The sequence below is a fragment of the Balaenoptera acutorostrata genome, chromosome 1 (assembly GCF_949987535.1).
Source record: "Balaenoptera acutorostrata chromosome 1, mBalAcu1.1, whole genome shotgun sequence".
Classification (NCBI taxonomy): domain Eukaryota; kingdom Metazoa; phylum Chordata; class Mammalia; order Artiodactyla; family Balaenopteridae; genus Balaenoptera; species Balaenoptera acutorostrata.
Window position 1 is genome coordinate 10,947,246 of NC_080064.1, and position 20,887 is coordinate 10,968,132.

General features: G+C 41.3%; 2 protein-coding genes across 2 annotated transcripts in view; one reads left to right on the forward strand and one right to left on the reverse strand.

Moving 5' to 3' along the window:
• KAZN (kazrin, periplakin interacting protein) overlaps positions 1–20,887 on the forward strand; it is a 1,128,675-nt gene that overhangs the window by 298,219 nt on the left and 809,569 nt on the right. The gene's annotated exons all lie outside the window — the stretch shown is intronic.
• On the reverse strand, positions 4,499–4,924 carry LOC102997298 (60S acidic ribosomal protein P1-like). Its single transcript, XM_007174939.3, has one exon. The coding sequence runs from the start codon at positions 4,866–4,868 to the stop codon at positions 4,524–4,526; it is 345 nt and encodes a 114-aa protein (XP_007175001.2). The 5' UTR covers positions 4,869–4,924; the 3' UTR covers positions 4,499–4,523.

Here is a 20,887-nt window from a genome sequence, read left to right on the forward strand (position 1 = left end):
TGTGGGCTGAAGAGACAGAGCTGGTGTCATCAGTGTGTGTACTGGTGATTGGAGTTACACGGTATCAGTCACACTTCTCAGTAGCAGACAACAGAATCTACTCTAACTAACTTAAGTAGAAAGACCTTTTAAGAAAAACCAAAAATTTTTGAGATATTTTGGTGGTTCACAGAATGTCCAGAAGGTCTTGACAACTAGGTTTGGAGGTTACATAGCCAGGAATAACAGTAGCCAGGAGACACCATCCAGCTGTCCCACGGCTACTGCGTTGCACAACACAGCACCCATGACACGGAACACAGGACACTAGAACCTCCTCAAGAGCTGTCCTGAAGAGCCAAGTGCTTGTGCCTCCAGCTGACCCAAAGAGTTGTCCACTTTCACCTCATTCAGGAAGAACCTAGGCCACCTGGGAACCTTAGCCACAGGGGAATCTGGGAAATGTAGTTTTAGATTTCCATTTTCTGTAGTCCGAGGAAGTGGGCCTTAGTGTTGGAATGTGTATGGGTGAGCCAATGCATTGTACCCCCAACAGAAGCATGGTGGAAATCACGTGGGAAATTCTACAGTGAGGAACAGAAGAAGAAGAAACACTGAGGAATAGCCAACAAAGTCCCCTTTTCACTTAAACTAGATTGACATGGGTTTCTGTCATTTGCAGCCTAATGAGGCTTGACTAATAGGGTACCCACATTTTACGGAAATGCCATTCTTCCTACCCAGTGTCATCCTGTCAATATGCCATGTGTTCCCTTACATGATTAACCACAGAGCCAAGGGAAGACGCTCTCTGAGCAGAGGCATCTAGACACTTGTAATTTAGCTCTAGGAAGCTTCTTGCCTATACAGTTACAAACTCATGCAGTATTATACACTTTGTGTATACACTTATACAGTCAAGCACAGGGCTTGAATTCCAAGAAGACCACTATAAAGTGACAATTGTGTTAAATCAATAACCTACTAGTTTGAAGTTTGAATACATGCATGGACATGGCACAAGGAGTTTTATTCCTGGGCCTGGACAAAACAAAACAAAACAAAATGTGTTATAAAGGAAGCACAAGCTGTACTCTGGTGTTCATGAGTGATGTGTATCACATTTGAATGTCTGTGGTGGGTTTTCAATGTATTTTTTTTTTTTCAATGTATTTTTAAATGAAAGTTGAATCAATGTTTGTAGAACCTTTGGCATACCTCTGCAAAACACCACACTTATGCAGAACACAATTTGGACATGGATGGCCCACACTGAGTTTCTTCTAGCTTCATCAAAATGGACCAACTCCTTTGTTTTGGGTTGAATTGTGTCCTCCAAAAGAAGGTATGTTGGAGTCCTACCCTCTAAAACCTCAGAATGTGAACTTATTTGGACAAATGGTCTTTATCCAGGTAAACAAGTTAGAATAAAGTCATTAGAATGGAACCTAGTCCCATATGACTGATGTCCTCATAAAAAGGGGAAATTTGGAGACAGAGACAGACATGCACAGAGAGGAGACAACGTGAAGACACAGAGGGAAAACTCCATGTGAAGACGGAGGATTGGAGTGATGGATGTACGAGCCAAAGAACACCTGGAGCTACAGGAAGCTAGGAGAGAGGCATGGACCAGATTATCCCTTAGAGCTTTCAGCAGGAACTAAACCTGATGCCACCTTGGTTTGGGGCTTGGTGAGACTATAAATTGCCATTGTTTTAAGCCACCTGGTTTGTTGTACTTTGTTATGGCAGCCACAGGAAACTAATACACCCTTACTCATGAGAAGATCACAAACTTAGAAAGAATGAGACATTTTTATACCAGGTGCAGTGTGGTTCAGTAGTAATGTATTTCTTTTTTCTTATTTGTTTAATGGCAGGAAAATGATCGCTATTAAAAACCAGCATGCATGTTTCCTTCCTCTCCAAAGAGTAACGGTCCTGAATGCTGGACCTAGAAGCTTGTATTTCATCTAAGGAAAGGGTCCTGTAAGAACCTGGGTGTACCATAGCAGGTGGCTGTGTTTTATCACCAATGGCTGTAGGTGGTATCACTGTTGTTTATGCCACAGGTGCCAACATCTCACATAATTTGTTGATTCCCTATTGTTGGTTTCTCTGTGTCATGGGAGTTGTCACCTGGCTTATGCTTTTCTTTTCATCATCATTACTGCCTCCACTCTGTCATCCTTCCAACTCTAAATCAAAGGGAAGCATGTCTTCTCTCATCTGGGAAGTATTCCAGATGCATATTATTAGGATGGAAGAGCACTTGACATTTCAGATCATCACGAGGGCCTCTTAATCAGATTCAGCTGAACTTTGGTACTTTAGGAGGACTGTGGGGGCAGATAAGCAAGTGAAATGGAGATTTAGCAAAGTAGTTCACTGGCACCGTTGCCCTCAGAGTCAAGCTGCTCCCCCAAGACCGGCACGCTGGCTCTCTCCCAGGATCCAGCATCTGGCTCAGTGTGGCAAATCTGATTGTCGTTCTCTCTCCAGCATATTCTGCCTTTGCAGAAATTGTGGCGTGGATTAAATCTCTGTCCCAGCACATATCTACAATGGAATATTACTCAGCCATAGAAAGGAATGAAATTGAGTTATTTGTAATGAGGTGGACGGACCTAGAGTCTGTCATACAGAATGAAGTAAGTCAGAAGGAGAAAAACAAATACCGTATGCTAACGCACATACATGGAATCTAAAAAAATGGTACTGATGAACCTAGTGGCAGGGCAGAAATAAAGACGCAGACATAGAGAACGGACTTGAGGACACAGTGGGGGAAGGGGAAGCTGGGACGAAGTGAGACAGAGGCATTGACATATATATACTACCGAATGTAAAATAGATAGCTAGTGGGAAGCTGCTGCATAGCACAGGGAGATCAGATCGGTTCTTTGTGATGACCTAGAGGGATGGGATAGGGAGGGTGGGAGGGAGGCTCAAGAGGGAGGGGATATGGAGATATATGTATACTTACAGCTGATTCACTTTGTTGTACAGCAGAAACTAACACAACATTGTAAAGCAATTATACTCCAATAAAGATGGAAAAAAAAACAATCTCTGCCCCAGGACTTTTCCACCTCCCCTGACTGTCACCCCCTTCATCCACCATCAGGCTTCTGTCTCTTCTGTCTCTCAGTGAGCCTCCCTCAATCAGGCTTATCCCTTCCACATTGTTTTCTGTATCCCCAGACGTATCCTCTCCCACCAAGCCTTGGGAAGGCTTTTCATCTGTTATTACATTTGCATTTTGAAGGAGGGAAGCCTCAGGGCAAATGCAAGTCTTCTAGTAAGAGTTTGTTCCATGCTCATCTTGTGCTAAACAGTGTGGTTGCCTGTTCTTTCCAGTCCTGCAGAGCAATATGGAGAGAAGTGTGGAAGGGGAGAGCGTGTAGTGCTGGGGAAGAGAATAATGAGCCCTAGTCAGAGTAGCTGACAGGAGGGGAAAAGGATGCTGGCCAATACTCCCAAGAGGCATGAACCCGAGCAGTGAGGGCATCATTAAGGTCTGCTGTAGGTAGAGATTTGGGGTTGAGAAATCTCATCCTGTTAAGTGACTGCCTTCTTCATCTAACTGTAGGACAATCTTGTTTCTCTTGTGTTAACCGGTTTCCAGATTTTGTTGGAATATTCAAGCATAGCTTTTTTTCTTCCAGTTTTATTGAGATACAATGTATAAGTTTAAGGTGTACAGCATGATGATTTGACTTACATGCGTCATGAAATGATGACCCCAGTAAGTTTAGGGTACATTCATCATCTCATATAGATTAAATTTTTTTAAAATAAAATTTATTTTCCTTGTGATGAGAACTCCTAGGATTTACTAAGAGTTTACTGAATTACTCTCTTAGTAACTTACATATATAACATATAGCAGTGCTAATTATATTAACCATGTTATACATTACTTATTTATAACTGGAAGTTTGTTCCTTTTCACTGCCTTCATCCAATTCTCCTTCCCCACAACTCCTGCCTCGTAACCACAAATCTGATCTCTTTTTCTGAGTTTGTTTGTTTTTGATGTATAATGGACCTACAATCCTATGTTAGTTTCTGGTATACAAAATAGTGACTCAATATTTCTATACATCACAAAATGATCACCACAGGAAGTCTAGTTCCCATCTGTCACCAGACAAAGATTTTACATAATTATTGACTATATTCCCCACCCTGTACATTTCATACCTGTGACTCATTTATTTAGTAACTAGAAGTTTGTGCCTCTTAATCTCCCTCACCTATTCTCTCATTCCCCCATCCCCCCTCCCCTCTGGCAACCACCTGTTTCTTCTCTGTATCTATAACTCATTTCTGTTTTGTTGTGTTTGTTCATTTGTTTTGTTTTGTTTTAGATACCACATATAAGTGAAACCATACACTATTTGTCTTTCTCTCTGACTTATTTAACTTAGTATAATACCCTCCAGGTCCATCTGTGTTGCTGCAAATGGCAAGATTTCATTTTTTTTTTTTTTTTTAAAGAGCTCAGCTTTTTATTGAACGTGCTATACTAAAGAGGTTTAGTCAAAAAGACCAAAGCCCATGTCATCATCAGACTCTTCAGATTCTTCTTTCTTTGCTTCCACTTTCTCCTCCTCAGCTGGGGCAGCAGTGGTGGAGGGGGCGGGACCTCCTGCTGGTGCAACATCAGCTGCTGGGGCAGGTCCACCAGCCCCCACGTTGCAGATGAGGCTCCCGATGTTGACGTTGGCCAAAGCCTTTGCCAACAAGCCTGACCGGAAAGGTTCAACATTTACACCGGCTGCTTTAATGAGGGCATTGATCTTATCCTCCGTGACCGTCACCTCATCGTCGTGCAGGATGAGGGCCGAGTAGATGCAGGCGAGCTCCGAGACGGAGGCCATGGTGCGAGCGAGTGCTAGGCAGGGTCTGCCAGACGCGGTGCTAGTCGCCGGGTGAAGTGAGGGCTGCACCCCAACGCGGCCTTAGCTTCCTCGGAAGGACCGAGGACCTTAGCGGAAGCTGAGGAAAAGCGGTAGTAGTAGTAGTAGCAGCAACGACTCATATGTTGAAATATTATAGTGACATTTCAGTTTTCAAGAATAAAGACAAAAATTGAAAAGCTGCTAGAGAAAGGCTGGTATAACTCAGGTCACAAAGGGTCTTGGAGGTCAAGAAAGGAGTTTGAATTTTATTCCAAGAGTTAAATGGAAGTTACTGAAGGATTTGAAGAAGGGTGGGAGGATGGTGACAAAAATCTGATTTGTTACAAATATGTCTCTGGCTGCTAATGGAGAATAGATGGTGGAAAGGTTGGAGGGTTGGGGGTGATAGTGAAAGCAGGGAAACCAGGTAAGGAGCTACCAGAATCCTGCCATCAAAAATGAATGTTCAAACTATCAGTATGAAAGCCAGCATTTATTGAGGGCTAGTGAAGTGCCCAGCACTAGTCTAAACAGTTTACATATGCTTGTTTTATTCAATCTTCCCTACCACCCTTCTATTATCTCCATTTGACAGATGAGGACATTGATACACAGAGAGGTTAAGTAAGTTCCTGGAGATCACACAGCCAGTACCAGAGCCCACGCTTTTAATCAGTACCCTGTAGGCTTTGGACTAGAGTAGTAATAACAGAAAGTGGAGACATTGGTGAGTTTGAGAGAGTTTGGAGACAGCATTGAAAGGCTGATGATGTGGGGTTAAGGGTAAGAAATGAATCAAGATGATTCCTGTATTTTTGCCTTGAGTAGTTAGTGGTCAAACATCATTTCATGTTCCTGCTTAAAACTCTGATTGCTCCCCCACTGAAGTTAGAATAAATCTGCACTCTCCTCCCTGGCTTGTAAGTCTCTGCTGAAAACCCTGCCAAAAAGGTGACCAATGTTCACATTGCCCAGGATGGAAGGATTTCAAGGACACGGGACATTCAGTTTTAAAACTGGGAAAGTCCCAGGCAAACCCAGATAAGTTGGTCACCTTCCTGCCTCTCTTCCGTCCACGTCCTGCCCAGCCACACTGGGCTTCATTTAGGTGGGTGGGCCTCTCTCACCACGGGCCTTTGCACGTGTCACCCTGCTCTGCATATGAAGAGCTCTCTGCCAGGTACTCGCACATGTCCTTCCTCTTGTCCTCTGCCTCAGCTAAAAAGTCACCCCTCACAGGGGCCTTCCTGACCACCCGATCTCACGTAACCCACCACCAGCTGCTCCTCCTACCCCCAGAACTTATCACAGATTCAGCAACCTTATTGAAGTCTCAATATTCCTGTGCTCCATAAGGGCGGAGGCTATGTCTGTCTTGTTCTCCCGTATAAAGCAGGTGCTTGGCATGTGTTTGAAGGGAGGCCTTTGAGGACTAAATAAGAGAAATTGACCATAATTGGAACAAGAGACATGTTACAGGGGTATGAGGAAAGATTCCCTTACTGGAAGCTCCTAGAAAAGGTTACCAAGAGAGCTTGCAGCAAAACCACATTTAGAAATTAAGGCTTGTAATTATGTTCTTAGCGCTTCTTCCCTCTACTCCTGCCCTCTGCCCAGCTTTAGTGCCAGTGAAGGAGAGAACTCAGAGTCCCACATGGATCTTGGGCTTGGTGATAGGACAGAGTATAAATTCTGCATGCTGCTTATACCCAACATTTCCTTTTGCTCATCCCTGCTGAAGACAGCATGAGTGAAATTGGGGGAAACCACTGTTTGGAGTTACCTATGTGACCACTCTGTTCCATTCACATCACAGATAAAAGTGGGCAGTATTAATATACTGTTTCAGTTTTTTTGATACATGCATGTCCTATGTAGACTTGTCTTTGCACTATTTAACACCTAACTCTTGTTCACGAGAGTGAAAGAATTGGAAACCAAACACAAACCCAATAATATTTGATTGGGTAAATGAATTTTGGCTGATCCCTAGAGTAGAATATTCTATAACCATTAAACACAATTAGGTAGATCTATGTTTACTGACAAGGAAACGTGTCCATGATAAATTGGTAAGTAAAAAGAAAAAAAAAGGAAACACAGAAATGTTCACAGGCACGATCTGTGAACAGCGAGATAACACTTTTCTATTCTTTATTTCATTTTCTTTTTCTGAATTTCTATAGTCAGCCTGTTATCATTTTCATAACCAGTAGGGGAAAGGTCTTCCCAATATGGAAAAACTGAAAACAAGTTTAAGAGAAAAAAATGTGTCTCATTATTATTCTACAATATGTTAGTCTCCTAAGGATTCAGAGTCAGCCTGGTTCATCTATGTATATAAGTATGTTGTATATATGTTCTTTGTAATACATTTCAGACCACGTACATGTAAATGCAGAAAACACTTAAAATATTTAATATGGTACATGCTTCATGACATAAGTATGTTTGTATACATATATCTATATTATGTATAATTCATATAGTATATACAATTTTTACACATATATCTTGTCCTTTATTCAGTATATTGTTTGGCTGAATTTATTTTTCTAAGGGAAATGCTTAATGCATATCCGATTCAGATAATCAATTCATATTCTAATCCTTCTTGTCACACGTGGGCTGGAAGTAAACACCTGCCAATGGTCTTATTTTGCTTTTTTTTTTTTTCTGTTGAGACTTTTTTTTTTTTAACATCTTTATTGGAGTATAATTGCTTTACAATGGTGTGTTAGTTTCTGCTTTATAACAAAGTGAATCAGTTATACATATACATATGTTCCCATATCTCTTCCTTCTTGCATCTCCCTCTCTCCCTCCCTCCCTCCCTCCCTCCCGATCCCACCCCTCTAGGTGGTCACCAAGCACCGAGCTGATCTCCCTGTGCTCTGCGGCTGCTTCCCACTAGCTATCTATTTTACGTTTGGTAGTGTATATATGTCCATGCCACTCTCTCACTTTGTCACAGCTTACCCTTCCCCCTCCCCATATCCTCAAGTCCATTCTCTAGTAGGTCTGTGTCTTTATTCCCATCTTGCCACTAGGTTCTTCATGACCTTTTTTTTTTTTTCCTTAGATTCCATATATATGTGTTAGCATACTGTATTTGTTTTTCTCTTTGTGACTTACTTCACTCTGTATGACAGACTCTGTTGAGACTTTTTGGAAAGATAATGCACCCAGCTGGCTGGCTCACTCCACCAAGGACCAGGGAGCTCCTGGCAGGATCATTAGTATTTGTTACTCAAACACAAGCTTTCCTTAAGAATGCCCCCAACACACCTGTGCTTATCTCATTTGATTGGTGCGTGGCCTCTCTCAACCCAATTAATCTGGAGAGGAAGGATGGGTGTTGGGTTAGATAACGAATGATGAGCAAAGATAGCCTCGAGAGATCTAGTTTTGCATCTTGACTGATAATACATTCCTGGCTCCCAAATGCCTGTAATAGACATTTCTTTTGAGCCTTTTGTTTTTCAGGTAAAGCTCTGTTTTTTTCTCTTTCCCTTCCTTCCTCCTTCCCTCTCCATCTCTCCAACTCCATCTCCAAGTCTTTCTTTCTTTCTCGAGGGAGTAAATGGGAGTGCTTATCCGTTGATTTCAGCAGTTGAGGAATCTGTGTGGGCTGTTGATGGCACGCAGCTCTCTGCTTCAGGGGCCTTGGAAAGTCCTAGCAATTCAGACAAGGCGGCTGGTTGGCATGGGGCCCTGGTTGCCCTGGAGCAGCTGGCAGAGCCTGGCAGCTATCCCTCAGGTCAGGCCACCCTCCCCTACCAACATCCCCACCTGGGCTGGCCTGGCCTGCTTCTGAAAGGGGCCTTTGTGTATGGGTTCCAGGGACAAAGCCCCAGCATAAGCTTACTCCATAGTTAAATCCCTTTAGCAGCAACTCACTTGATCTAAGAAAGCCAAGTGAGATTCCTTGCCCTGGAACATTGTTCCTCTCTTATTTTACTTTATTTTGGTTCCACAAATACAAAGAGCTTTCTAAATGCCAGGGTCTGTTCTAAGCACATTTATCGAATCCTCTTAACAATCCAATGAGGTGAGTACAGGCGTACCTTAGAGATATTGCAGGTTCAGTTCCAGACTGCTCCCATAAAGTGAATATCACAATAAAGAAAGTCACGTGAATTTTTTGGTTTCCCAGTGCCTATAAAAATTATGTTTACACTAGACTGTAGTCTATTAAGTGTGCAAGAGTATTATATCTTTAAAAATGTACATACCTTAATTTGAAAATACTTTATTGCTGAAAATGTTAACCATCTGAGCCTTCAGTAAGTCATAATCTTTTGCTGGTGGAGGGTTTGAAATATTTCAAGAATTACCAAAATGTGACACAGAGACAGGAAGTGAGCAAATGCTGTTGGAAAAATGGCACCAATAGATTTGCTTGATGCAGGGTTGCCGCAGACCTTCAATTTGTATAAAACACAATATCTGTGAAGCACAATAAAATGATGTATGTCTATATTAAAATTTTCCCATATAGAGGAAGAGGGAGGTCAGTGACTTGTGCAAACAACAGCACCTACGTAGTAAGTGCTGGAGGCATGATTAGAACCAGGACATTGGATTCAGAAGCTCCTGCATTTAACCTGCACACTATACCCCTAGGTCCTCTTTAGCTTGGTCAGAACCACCGGAGACTTGGCTGTCTTCTGCTACAGCTGGGGCTGCTTTGGAACAGCCATCCATTTCCACTCGTTCTTCCCCTGAGGTTTTCAGAGAAGGCATTCTAAATGTGCAACTTGCTGAGATGGTACTTCTGACCTGATCTTGCCCATGCAGGGAGTTATGGGTGAATAAGCTTTTTCAGTAGGGAAGCTTCTCCCCTGTTGTTTCAGAGCTCCGGGATGCCCCAGGCACTTGGGGCCAGTGCAGCAGAGAGAGTAGGGGTCGGGTAGGGAGAACAAGCTCTAGGTCAGTCCAATGACTAACTTGCTAGATGACTTTCTGAAATGTCCTTTAATCTCCAGGGCTGGTGTTCATGCCTGCAAAAATGGGGACACCACTATTTTAGGTAGCAACCTCAAGAGTGCAATGAAGGAGGCGGCTAACATTATGAAGGATCTGCGTCAGTGCAAGTCAGTGCACTAGGTATTTTCACATTTCTCCGCCTGAAGTTTGCAATAACCATGTGAGGCTGAAAGTCATGATCATAAATAGGAAAGTATTTTACAAAATTTGGGGCTCTGCAAATGCAAGGAATTATTCTGATAGAAACATGTTGTATTATACTAAATAATGCACCAAGCAGATCTTCTTGGGAGAATAGAGAACAGGAGGAAATGTTCAGTACCGGCACACAGTAGGGGATCAATAAATATTTTAAAATGGATAATAGGGAACAGCTTCAGTGTGCAGCCATTAAGTTGTAAGACCTTTCCAGTCTGAGTGAGTACTTAGGATTGAAGGCTATATACCTTGTTACCCTGCAATTGTCTGTCTTCACTCCTTTATCCTTCCTTTTGTATTTTATTTGAATTAATTGCTCAATTCCAGGATCTGTAACGTTTCTCAGTCTTAGCTTTGGATATAAGAACGTGTTTGTGAGTTTAAGAAATGAAGTTATTTCAAGCAGAGGAAATAGTTGGAGATTTCAAGCTAAAACAGAGATTCACATCCCTGAATTTGACGAATGAATAATTGACTCAGTGTCCAGGGCCTTCTGGAAAGATGGCCTTCACTAAAACCAAAGTGTTGTCCCATAACCCAATAAACTTAGGTACAATTCATTATGTGCTAAAGTAATTTTAGAAGCCGTTATTCTATTTCAGCAGTAAATGCAGCTCAAAGTGGTATGAATTCTCCATTAAGATGATGTGGTGGGGAAAGTGAAAGAATCTTTTCGTGCAATCAATTTATTTTAGTGTCCCAAATGTTCATAGCAACAGTAGCAAGCATGATTGCAGCTGCCATTGTGGTCGGCCTCCTGTCACAGAGGGAAATGAATGGCCCTCTCCTTAACCACCAACCTGTGCTCCTTCGAGGACAAAGGGTCCATCAATTTCCTCCACAGAGTGCAACAGAACCCATATTTGGATGTGCTGCAAATTAAACTTTTAATAGAAAACCAAAGAAAGAAGCTTTGCCCATTTATTTTATGGGTTGTTACTTTTTCTTAAATTGAATACATTTGACATGTAACATTGTGTAAGTTTAAGGTGTACAACATATTACTTTGATACATTTATATGTTGTATCAGTAATATGGTTGCCAACGTAGTAATATTTATCACATTAGATAATTATAGTATAATATTGTCTCCGTTCATTAAACTGTGAATTAGATCACTATGGCTTGTTTACTACTCCTTACGAGTTTGTAAACTTAAATGCCATCACTCTTTTGGAGAAGGAGAAAGGTTGGGAGTGGAATAGTGCAGGTAAGACTAGCTGAGCCATTCTTGAAATTTTTCCTTTTGAAATATTTGCATGTTTTATTAAACTTGAGATTTCTTTCCCATTTCACTCTAGATTCCTCATTATTTTCCAAACAATCACCAGAAACTACTTCTTGACTGTTATTCTTCCTCCTTGCAAACAAATAGAACACTTCTGTTCTATACCTTGTATAGGACATGCCAGGATTCATTTGCCATACCTGCCCTCTGAAGAAGAAATTTCGTCATAGGGAAAGGGTTAGCACAGGTGACTTTAATCTTCAAAAGAGGATGGTCCAATTATATGGCTTTTAAACTGCTAAAGTCTTTTAAATAGTAAGTTAACTGAGGTTAAGTTATGGCATATTAAAAACGGGGCAAGATGTAAATTCTTGTGCCACAAGGAGAAACAGAAATTTATTTTACATTTCACTTAGTCTCTTCCATTTTTTCTTTGTACTATACTCTATTCCTGTAAATGAAAAAAGTGTGTGTGTCTTTAGTCACATGACCTTAGAATTATTGAAAAGTGACAAATGTAAAAAATGGCTCAACTTCTGGAACAACAAAAAAGACTTTTTTTTATCCACATAGAATTCCGTAATTACAGAATTGACAAGGCATTGACTAATTTTTGCCAAGGCACATAAAGCATTTTTAAGCCGACATAACTCACACGAGTTCACATAATAGATGAGACTTAGTGGGAAAACGTAACATTGGAGGTCAGTTTTAATAGCCTTTTGAAGACCCACAAGAATGGAGAAGAGGGAAGTGTATCAGCACATGCTAGCTGCTCTAACAGCTAAATCCTGAAATCTCAGCAGCTTAACCAATAAAAGCTCATCTCTTGACAACATGAAGTCCAAAACAGGTGTTCCTGAGTTCTTGGAAATCCAAAATAATGCATGGTCTTCCTCATGGCCATTTATAGGGGACCCAGGCTCCTTCCACCTCATGGCTGCCTACTCTGCATTTAGCAGTAGATGGGAAAGAGACTGGATGCATGTAGGAGGCTTGGATGGACCATGCCTGGGCATCCATCACTTATACCTACGTGTAATTGGCCAGTGCTTAGCCACATGGCTATAACCGCAAGAGAGACTGGAAAATGTAGTACATCTGTGTTCTCAGGACTGAGAGGAAATAGGCTTAATAGTCAGCTAGCCTAGTCTCCACCACAGGGAACAAAGTTCTTCCGGATTAGGAATGAGAAATCGGAGTTTGAAAGATCCAAGAGTTGGGCCAAGCTACAATGGAAGAGGGACTTGCCAAAAGGAAATTAAAATATTCAGCATTGTCATGCAGTTAATATATAGCAATGCCCATTGTACTATGGCCCCAGCCAGCATTTTAATTCTTTCTAAATAGAAATTTCCAACTTAATTTGTTGTAGAGTTTTTTTTTTAATGGAAATGATGCATTGTAGTGGTAAAAACAGGATTTTCTCTATAGCTAATATTACTTGAACACATTATTCTATTGGTGAGCACATATATCTAATTAAAATTCCATTCAAAGATAAGTAAGCATTGCTGCACGGGCAGTATATACTCATACCTAAAATTAATGAGAAAGCAATGGAATAATTACAGAATCCAGTTCCCATCCACCTCTGTTTTCATTTTTTTTTTTTTTCAGTGCTGTAACTGTGTAAAAGAAAATTTGGAAAATACAAGTGTTACTGAACCAAACTTGGGTCCACTTGCCTGACATGCAGCAAAGCCAGTCTACTGACACTGGATTGTTGTGAAGGAAAGTACATCATTTATTGCAGGGCCAAGCAAGGAGAATGGGCAGATCATGCTCAAAAGACCCAGAGGCTTTTGGGGAAGGGTTTTAAAGATGGTGTGAGGGAGAGAGTCGCAGGGTGCCTGATTGGCTCATGGACACTCTCTGATTGGTTGTTGGTGAGGTAACAGGGTGATGTTTCAGGAATCTCAATCATTAACCTTCTGGTTCCAACCAGTCTGGGGTCTGTGTGCTGGTAATCAGCAGTTAATTCCTTCCACCTGTTGGGGGTTTTAGTATCCGCAAAACAACTCAAGGATATAGCTCAGGATATTATCTATAGACCTTGAGGAGGAACCCAAGGTCCTTGACTTTGTGTTATGGCTAAACAATTATTATTCTGTCTTACTTGGCTGTTTTCCTTTGTTTCTGTATTTTCTCACTTCTCTGACTGAATTTGCTGTTTGGAACTCAGGGAGAGCTAGAAGGTAAAGCTTTTCTACAAGCAAGAGATGCAGGCCATGGGGGTGTGTCTGTCCTCAGGAAGGCCCCGCAGGGTCCTACTCAGTTTCACAAGTGGTTAATATTTTATCCTACCTGTCTTCTAGTCCATATGGTCAGTTTGGTGTTTACTGTTTTTCTGAAGGAATATAAGTGTCTGCAAAAAAGAGACCATGTGGCTGTGTTTATACTTTACCTGCAGTTTTGGTTCTCAGTGGATAATAAGAGAAACAATTATAGGTCTCCCTGTTTACTGTTCATTGCAATAGCCTTGCCATACACCGGTAGAGGAAAGGAAACCTTGGGCAAAATCGTGCAATTCTCTTTGTGGGCTGTTTGGTGATTTGGTGTGAACTCCACCCCTCCCCTCCCCCCACCACCACCACTTTGAATGTCATGGAAACTGCTGTACAGTCTGCAGTGATTAGACATCAGCCCCTGCACCTTAGTTAAATATCCTTTGTACCGTCCTTTTTCAACGTAACATTACTTCATGAGATTTTCCCATGTCATTAAGCATTCCTCAAAATTGAATTATTAGTGGCTGCTGTGAGTTAATAGAAAATACATGGTCTCTGTCCTCTGTTTCTAGCACAAAGATCCTGAAACCCTTGTAATTTCCTAATTGATAAGAGCATCTTTTGTTCTAATATTTGGTCTTCGACCCCCAACCCTGACACAGAGCTCCTGAAACCCTTGTAATTTCCTGGGTGGTAGGAGTGTCTTTTGTTCTAAAGAGGTGACTCTGGGTGGGCTCTTGGGTGGCTCCTGGATGAGGGCTGGTCACTAGAAAGACCAAGCCATGATTCAAAACTTGGAATTCCCAGCCCCATCGTGCCTACATGATGATGCCTCTACAAAAATCCCAGAAATATAGGGTTGGGTGAGCTTCCAGATGGGTGAACACATCCACCCTGGGAGAGTGACACACCCAGACTCCACGGGGACAGAAGTTCCTGGGCTCAGAACCCTCCTTATGTATCTCTTTATCTAGCTGTTCATCTGTATCCTTTACCATATCCTTTAAGAAACTGGCATAAGTGAGTAAGTGTTTCCCTGAGTTCTGTGAGCCGCTCTAGCAAGTTAATTGAACCGAGGAAGGGGTCGGGGTAGAGAACCTCCAATTTGTAGCCAAATTGGACAGAAGTTGTGGGTTACTTGGGGACCTACTATGCAGTTGGCATCTGAAGTGGGGTGGGAGCAGTCTTGTAGGACTGAGCCCTTAACCTGTGAGATCTGACACTGTCTCCAGGTAGATGAAATTGTAGGACATCCAGCTGGCATTGAAGAGAATTGCTTGATGTGGGGAAAAACCTTCTGGTGACCAGAAGTGTCAGAAGTATTCTAAGTAGTAAAGGAGTCTCACAAGAAAGAAATACAGTAGGGAAGAACTGGGTTTTCCCCTATTCAGGAGGAAGACTCTAGGTGTTTTCTAGTATTATAGCTGTATACCGTGTCATCATGTGGCTGTATCAGCATTTAGTTAACTATTCCCATGTATCTAGACACTAAGGTTTTTTCCAGGTTTTTCATTGCTATAAATAACACTGTGATAAATGTTACTGTAAATGAATCTTTGTGTGCATTTCTAGATCTTTCCCTACAATAAATTGCTAAAGGTGTTATGAGGAGGTCAAAGGGGATGAACACTTTTAAAGAATTTTATTGCTTATTGCCAAGTTCCTGACCTTTAGAATACCAAGTGTATTTGCTGGTAGCAGTTGTGAATGTCCCCTCCAAACCTTCATGTTTTTTAAAGCTTTATTGTGATGACCAAAACTGAAATGAATTCAGGATCCAAACCTGCAGTTGTACAATTGGACCTCACTCACCCCACCTAATCCTGACCATGTCGGATCCTGTCTTTATTTCAAATTGTGACATTTTGTATCTTATGGATTATTTTTGCATTAATCTTGTTTTTTTATTTTTTTTATTTTTTTATTTTTTTTTTTCCACACACACACACTGTATTTTATTTTTACAAGAGATAGATAGACTGACACCAAGCATTGTACATGGATGACCACAACAAAAGCAACAATGATTGCAATTACCAAACATGAAACACACTTATACTATGTTAATCTTGTTTTTTTAAAAATCGTATTAAAGTATTATTTATCTTGATTACTGAGGTTGCTGGTACCCTTTACATTTTCTACCCCATTCATCTCTCTGTAGTCTTGGCCCTGGTGGTTTGAACCCAGGACACACAATAGGTGTTTTGATGTGTTCAGGGACATAGCACCAGAGGAGACACACTTCAGTGCCCAGATGACTAAGCAGAAGCAAAGATCAAGGACAGTCCAATACCAGAGGGCTTTCTGAGGCCTCCTTAGGGGTGGTGTGCACACTTCATATCTAAATGGGAGAAAATGGGCAGGCCAAGGAGGGGCTGAGCTGGCCGATGGCAGAGAACGGAAGTTCACAACTTGCGCTGAAGCTTCAGCAGCGAGCTGTTCTCTTCTCCCAATGTAAACACTTTACAAAGATTCCTCCCGAGACACCCATTCCCCTCCCATCCTTTAAAAATATCATTTACTGGAGCCATGTGCCCTATTAGTTACAGCTTTGATCTTTTTGAATCTGATCACAGACTAAAAGAGTGCCGGTGCTGTTTGTGCTGATTTAACAACAAAGAAAATGAGGATTATCTCCTGTGTCCATAATGATACTTCTCCATCCCCCGGCGTGGAAGAAGAAAAGGCTAACGGTAGCTGGTCATATTGTGCCGGCTGTCTGTATTTAGAAATCAAGACCTCGTTCTAATCCTGAAGTGTTTCTCATGTAAACATACACATGGTTGTCAGTGCTCAAGGCTATGTAAAAAATAGGTATTACAAAATTCTCCATTAAGGTAATTTATGGGACAGTAAATAATAACTCCCTTTCATTAACTTGCTCACCCAAAATTTACTGAGCAATTATCCCATGCCAAGACTGTGGCTAGTCTGTGGGTAAACAGGGGTGAACCAAACAACCACTAGTCTCTGACCTCAGAGGGTTGACAGTTGGGTGGGAGAGAGAGACAATAAACTGCTATAATCATTTTGTGATCACGGATTGTAACGGGTTTAAGAAAAGAGCAGAGTCCTTCGAGCACCTTCTGGCAGCCCGTGCTCTGTAGAGTGGTGCTTTGTCTTCTCATCCTCAGAGTAACTCTGACGATGTGGGTATAATTTCCTGCATTTAACTAATGAGAAAATAAAGGTGGGTATAGGCCAATGGCATGCCCTGGGTCTCCCAGAACTAGAGGGAGGTAGAGGTGGGTTTATACCCAGGGGACTGCGCCCTTGTCTTACCTCTGCCTGGGCTGCTTCTCCAATCATTTGTTAGCCAGCCTCCACCCCATCTCCCTTTTGAGGTTCTGAGAGGTCTGCAAATGACATTCCTGCTTCCCTGCCTTTGAGTTTGGAACTATCCTGACAGTTGATCACAGGAGCCTAGCAAATGGACATCACAATGTCCCTTTTGGACAAAGCTGTTTGGAGAACACGGCTTTGCTATGCAGCTGAAATGCTTGTTTACCTTCTCTGCTCCCCTCCCCTGAACTCCCACCACTACCCCACTATAGAACAGGGGGTAGGTCACCAAGGGAATATGGGATCTTCAGAGGTTGTGTGTAGTCACCCAGATCACAGGCTCACGCTGACCCAGCACAGCAAGAACCCAACCCGAGTGCTTCCAGATTTTCTAGATCAGCTCCACCCCTTTCAGAACTAGGAACCACTGACTGTCACCTATGGAGCAGGTGACTCGCTCACTGCTCCCTGGTACAGCGTATAAGGGGCTGGTCCACGAGGCCTGAAGTTTCCTCCACGTGGAAATATAAGGATCGGTGGAGGTATTTTTTCCCAACATACACCCATCTCTATCTATCCCCTTCTTGCTTACAACAAGTAAAACTCTAGGTCTTCTGGATTGTTTTCTTTTGAAAAAAATCTGCCAGCTGTTCCCAAACACTTCTGAAATTATGGGTGTTTTCTTTCATAGCAATACGGACAATAATAAATTAAGATACAAACATCACTTTAAATAGGTAGGTGATTATTGTAGATAATTGTAGTACAAGTATAACCCTAATACATTTACTACTAACAGTTTATCTATAGACCTAGACCCAACTTCCAATTTGATGGGCAAGGGAACAGTGCATGTACCTAGAGTTGATCTTTGTAGTTGTTTGTATAGCAGTCTGACACTGGTTAATATGCATCTGGCTGGGTACACCCAGGCAGAGGTGGCTTGCAGGGAGATGCTATATCCCAAGTGATGGCAGCCTGTGCATAAAGTTGAGACTGTGGACATCCATGTGAGACCAGTCCCTCTATTTGGTACCAACCGAGGGCTGCCTTGCAGATGAGACACTACTGTTTTCAGGGTCTGGAATCATGGGTGACTGATACTTAGGTTTGATATCTCCCTCTGATGTGAATTTATCCTCTTCCTGCTCCTGTTCATGCCTTCAGGAGCATTTGTGTGCCTGCTCTGGGCCATTGGTGGTGTTGGCTCTGTAGCGTAGTGAGAGCGGAAGACCCTTGCATTTATAATCATCCTCCATTGGGATGCCAGCTACAGCAGAGTTGAAACACCTGGGACAAGAGAGCCTAAATCTTTTTCTCTAATGCATGTGTTAATTGGACATGCGTTATTGTATGGCAGTGGTTTTTAAACCTGTTGGTCTTAGAACCAACTGCATTATACTCAGTAATTACTAAGGGCTCCTAGAAGTTTTTGCTTATGTGTATTAAATTTATCAATATTTAACATAATAGCAATTAAAACTGAGGAATTTTAAAATTGTTTATTAATTTATTTTAAAACAGCAACAATAAAACCTGTTGTATGTTAACATAAATAATTTATGAAAAATTACTATATCCTACTAAAAAAATATTGAGAAGAGTGGCATTATGTTACATTTCTGCAAATCTCTTTAATGTGTAGCTAAATAGAAGACATTTGGATTCTTACAGCTGCCTCTATGATTACTCTGTTGCAATATCACACATTATGTAGGCACTGCAAAACTCCACTGTACACTCACGAGAGAATAAAGAGTGAACAGACAAATAACATCTTAGAATTATCATAAATATAGTTTTGATCTCACAGATACCATGAAAGGATTTTGGGGACATTTAATGTTTCCCAGATGACACTCTGAGAACCCCTGTTGTATGGAATTCTATCACAAGTGTGCATTTACTGAAGGCACTCATGCACCCAAATGGGATAGGGTTCTTTGGAATTGAATCACAGTGTTCAAATATTTGTCCAAAATTCAAACCTATTTTTTATTTTTAATTTTCATTACCAAGACAGGGAAAATGAGATTGGACAAAAGATTGATGGCAGAAAACTAGGGTCAGTGGTATTCTGGAGCTGGCTGATTATTGACTATTCAGGAATTTTGCCAGTTGTTAAACTATTAGTAGCCAGAAATTGGCCATGACGGGAGTATTTACACCCTGGCAATAGGCCAAGGCTACAAATCCAGGCCTTTTTCTTTGCAGAGAGCTGGTTTATCAGCCCACCACTTACAGATCTTACACTAAGAGATTCAAAATGGCAGCCCAGGACATAACCCACTCCAGTTCTTGTTTTTTTTAGTTAGTTAACATAGGCAGGTAAGCTTTGTATTTCCACAGCTCCCTCACCTAGTTCTTTTTGTCCTAACCCCTAGCCTGGTTCCTACATTGGTATGGACACTTTTCCTATGAGCCTGGCCTCACAGGCATTTATGTTTTTCTTTGTGGTCCCAGCTATCCCTTCTACGTGTGGGGCTGGAAGGTCTCTTGTGAAAAGTCCATGGCTTGTACTCCTGCCCATGATGTTGTAGAGGTGGTGTTTGCCTCTGTTGTTTTATTGGAATGGTTTAAGAACTGCAGCCAACCCTCTTCTCTTGAAGACAAAGTTGCACCAGGGCCTGGCACGGGTTACGTTATGCAGACAGTTGGCATTATCCCCTGCAAGGATTTACTATTATTTGGAAATTAATGATAGCTCCATATTTTCAGGAGGTGGGTGGGGAGCTGTGATTTACAAATCTCTCTTACCATCTGTTCATTTGCTTCTAGGCACTGCTTTTCACAGCCTTAGAAATTAAGGGAAATTATGTTAAACGATCACAAATTTTCTTGAAAGTTTCATTTTGGAGAAAAACAAAAGAAGGCTTTTTAAGAAGAATGACTAACTCTTTTTCTGCAGGTCAATATACTACAGATTATAAACCAGGAAAAAAGGGTAAAATGAGATTTTGTCTGGGTTTGTTTTTAATTAAGTCCTAAATTATGATTCTCTTTGTATGGAAAGTGACATTAGCTAGCTCTGAGACCTGTTTGATAAATTTTGCAATATCCCCGCTGCTAGCAGGGAAATGAGAGCAGGCAGGAGCCTCCAAAGGAATTCCATTATAACCAGTTGTCAGATGCCAACACCAGCCCAAATCAGGAAATCTTACCCTTTCTAACTTCCTGCCTCCAGGAATGAAACAGATTATACATGTTTGTTCCTGCTAGTAGAAAATCTTATTAATTTTGTCCTTAAAATTTCTCTGAAAACATACCACTCCACCTAGCCAATTCTAGGGCCTATCTACCCGATTTTATGCAATGTGAATACATGAAATTCTAGTTTCATACATGAAATTAAAGAAGATACTGATGATTCACTTCACATTAGTATTCTTATAGAATTCTTTCAAGTAATAAATTCTTAAAATGAATTCAAAGTAACATCTGGTATTCAGAAATTAAATGTACACTCTACTTTTCAGGAACATGTTTATTTTATAAAGCAGGGTATACACCTGTATTTAACAGTCTTTACTTGGGTAGATTTTCTTACATGTAAATTTTCTCTATTTATTTAAAGTCGATAGAGAAAACCATTTATGTTTTCACAGCACTTGTATCTTATTTTAAGAGTATCAGACGTGCAGAGTTGAACTTATCGTACTCCTCCAGTTGCTGGCTCCGTCATCGCTGGCCCACGAAGGGAACCTCTCTTGGGCTACTGATATACTTATTTTATTAGTTTCCTCCCACTTCCTCCTGCTTAAACAGGAAGCTAGGGCAGGGAGCATGGTGGAGGATGCCATGGAAGTAGGAATTGCAATTTTACACAGGAGAGTCAGGGAAGGCCTCCTTTTTTTTATTGAAGTATAGTTGATTTATAACATTATATTAGTTTCAGGTATACAACATGATTCAATATTTCTATAGACTGTACTTCATTTAAAGTTATTATAAATTATTGGCTCTATTCCCTGTGCTGTACAATATATCCTTGTAGCTTATTTATCTTATACACAGTAGTTTGTACCTCCTAATCCCCTGCCCCTTTCCTGCCCCTCCCGCCTTCCCT

Coding starts and splice junctions, on each gene's coding strand:
- LOC102997298 (XM_007174939.3), bottom strand. CDS start 4,868: ATGGCCTCCGTCTCGGAGCTCGCCTGCATCTACTCGGCCCTCATCCTG.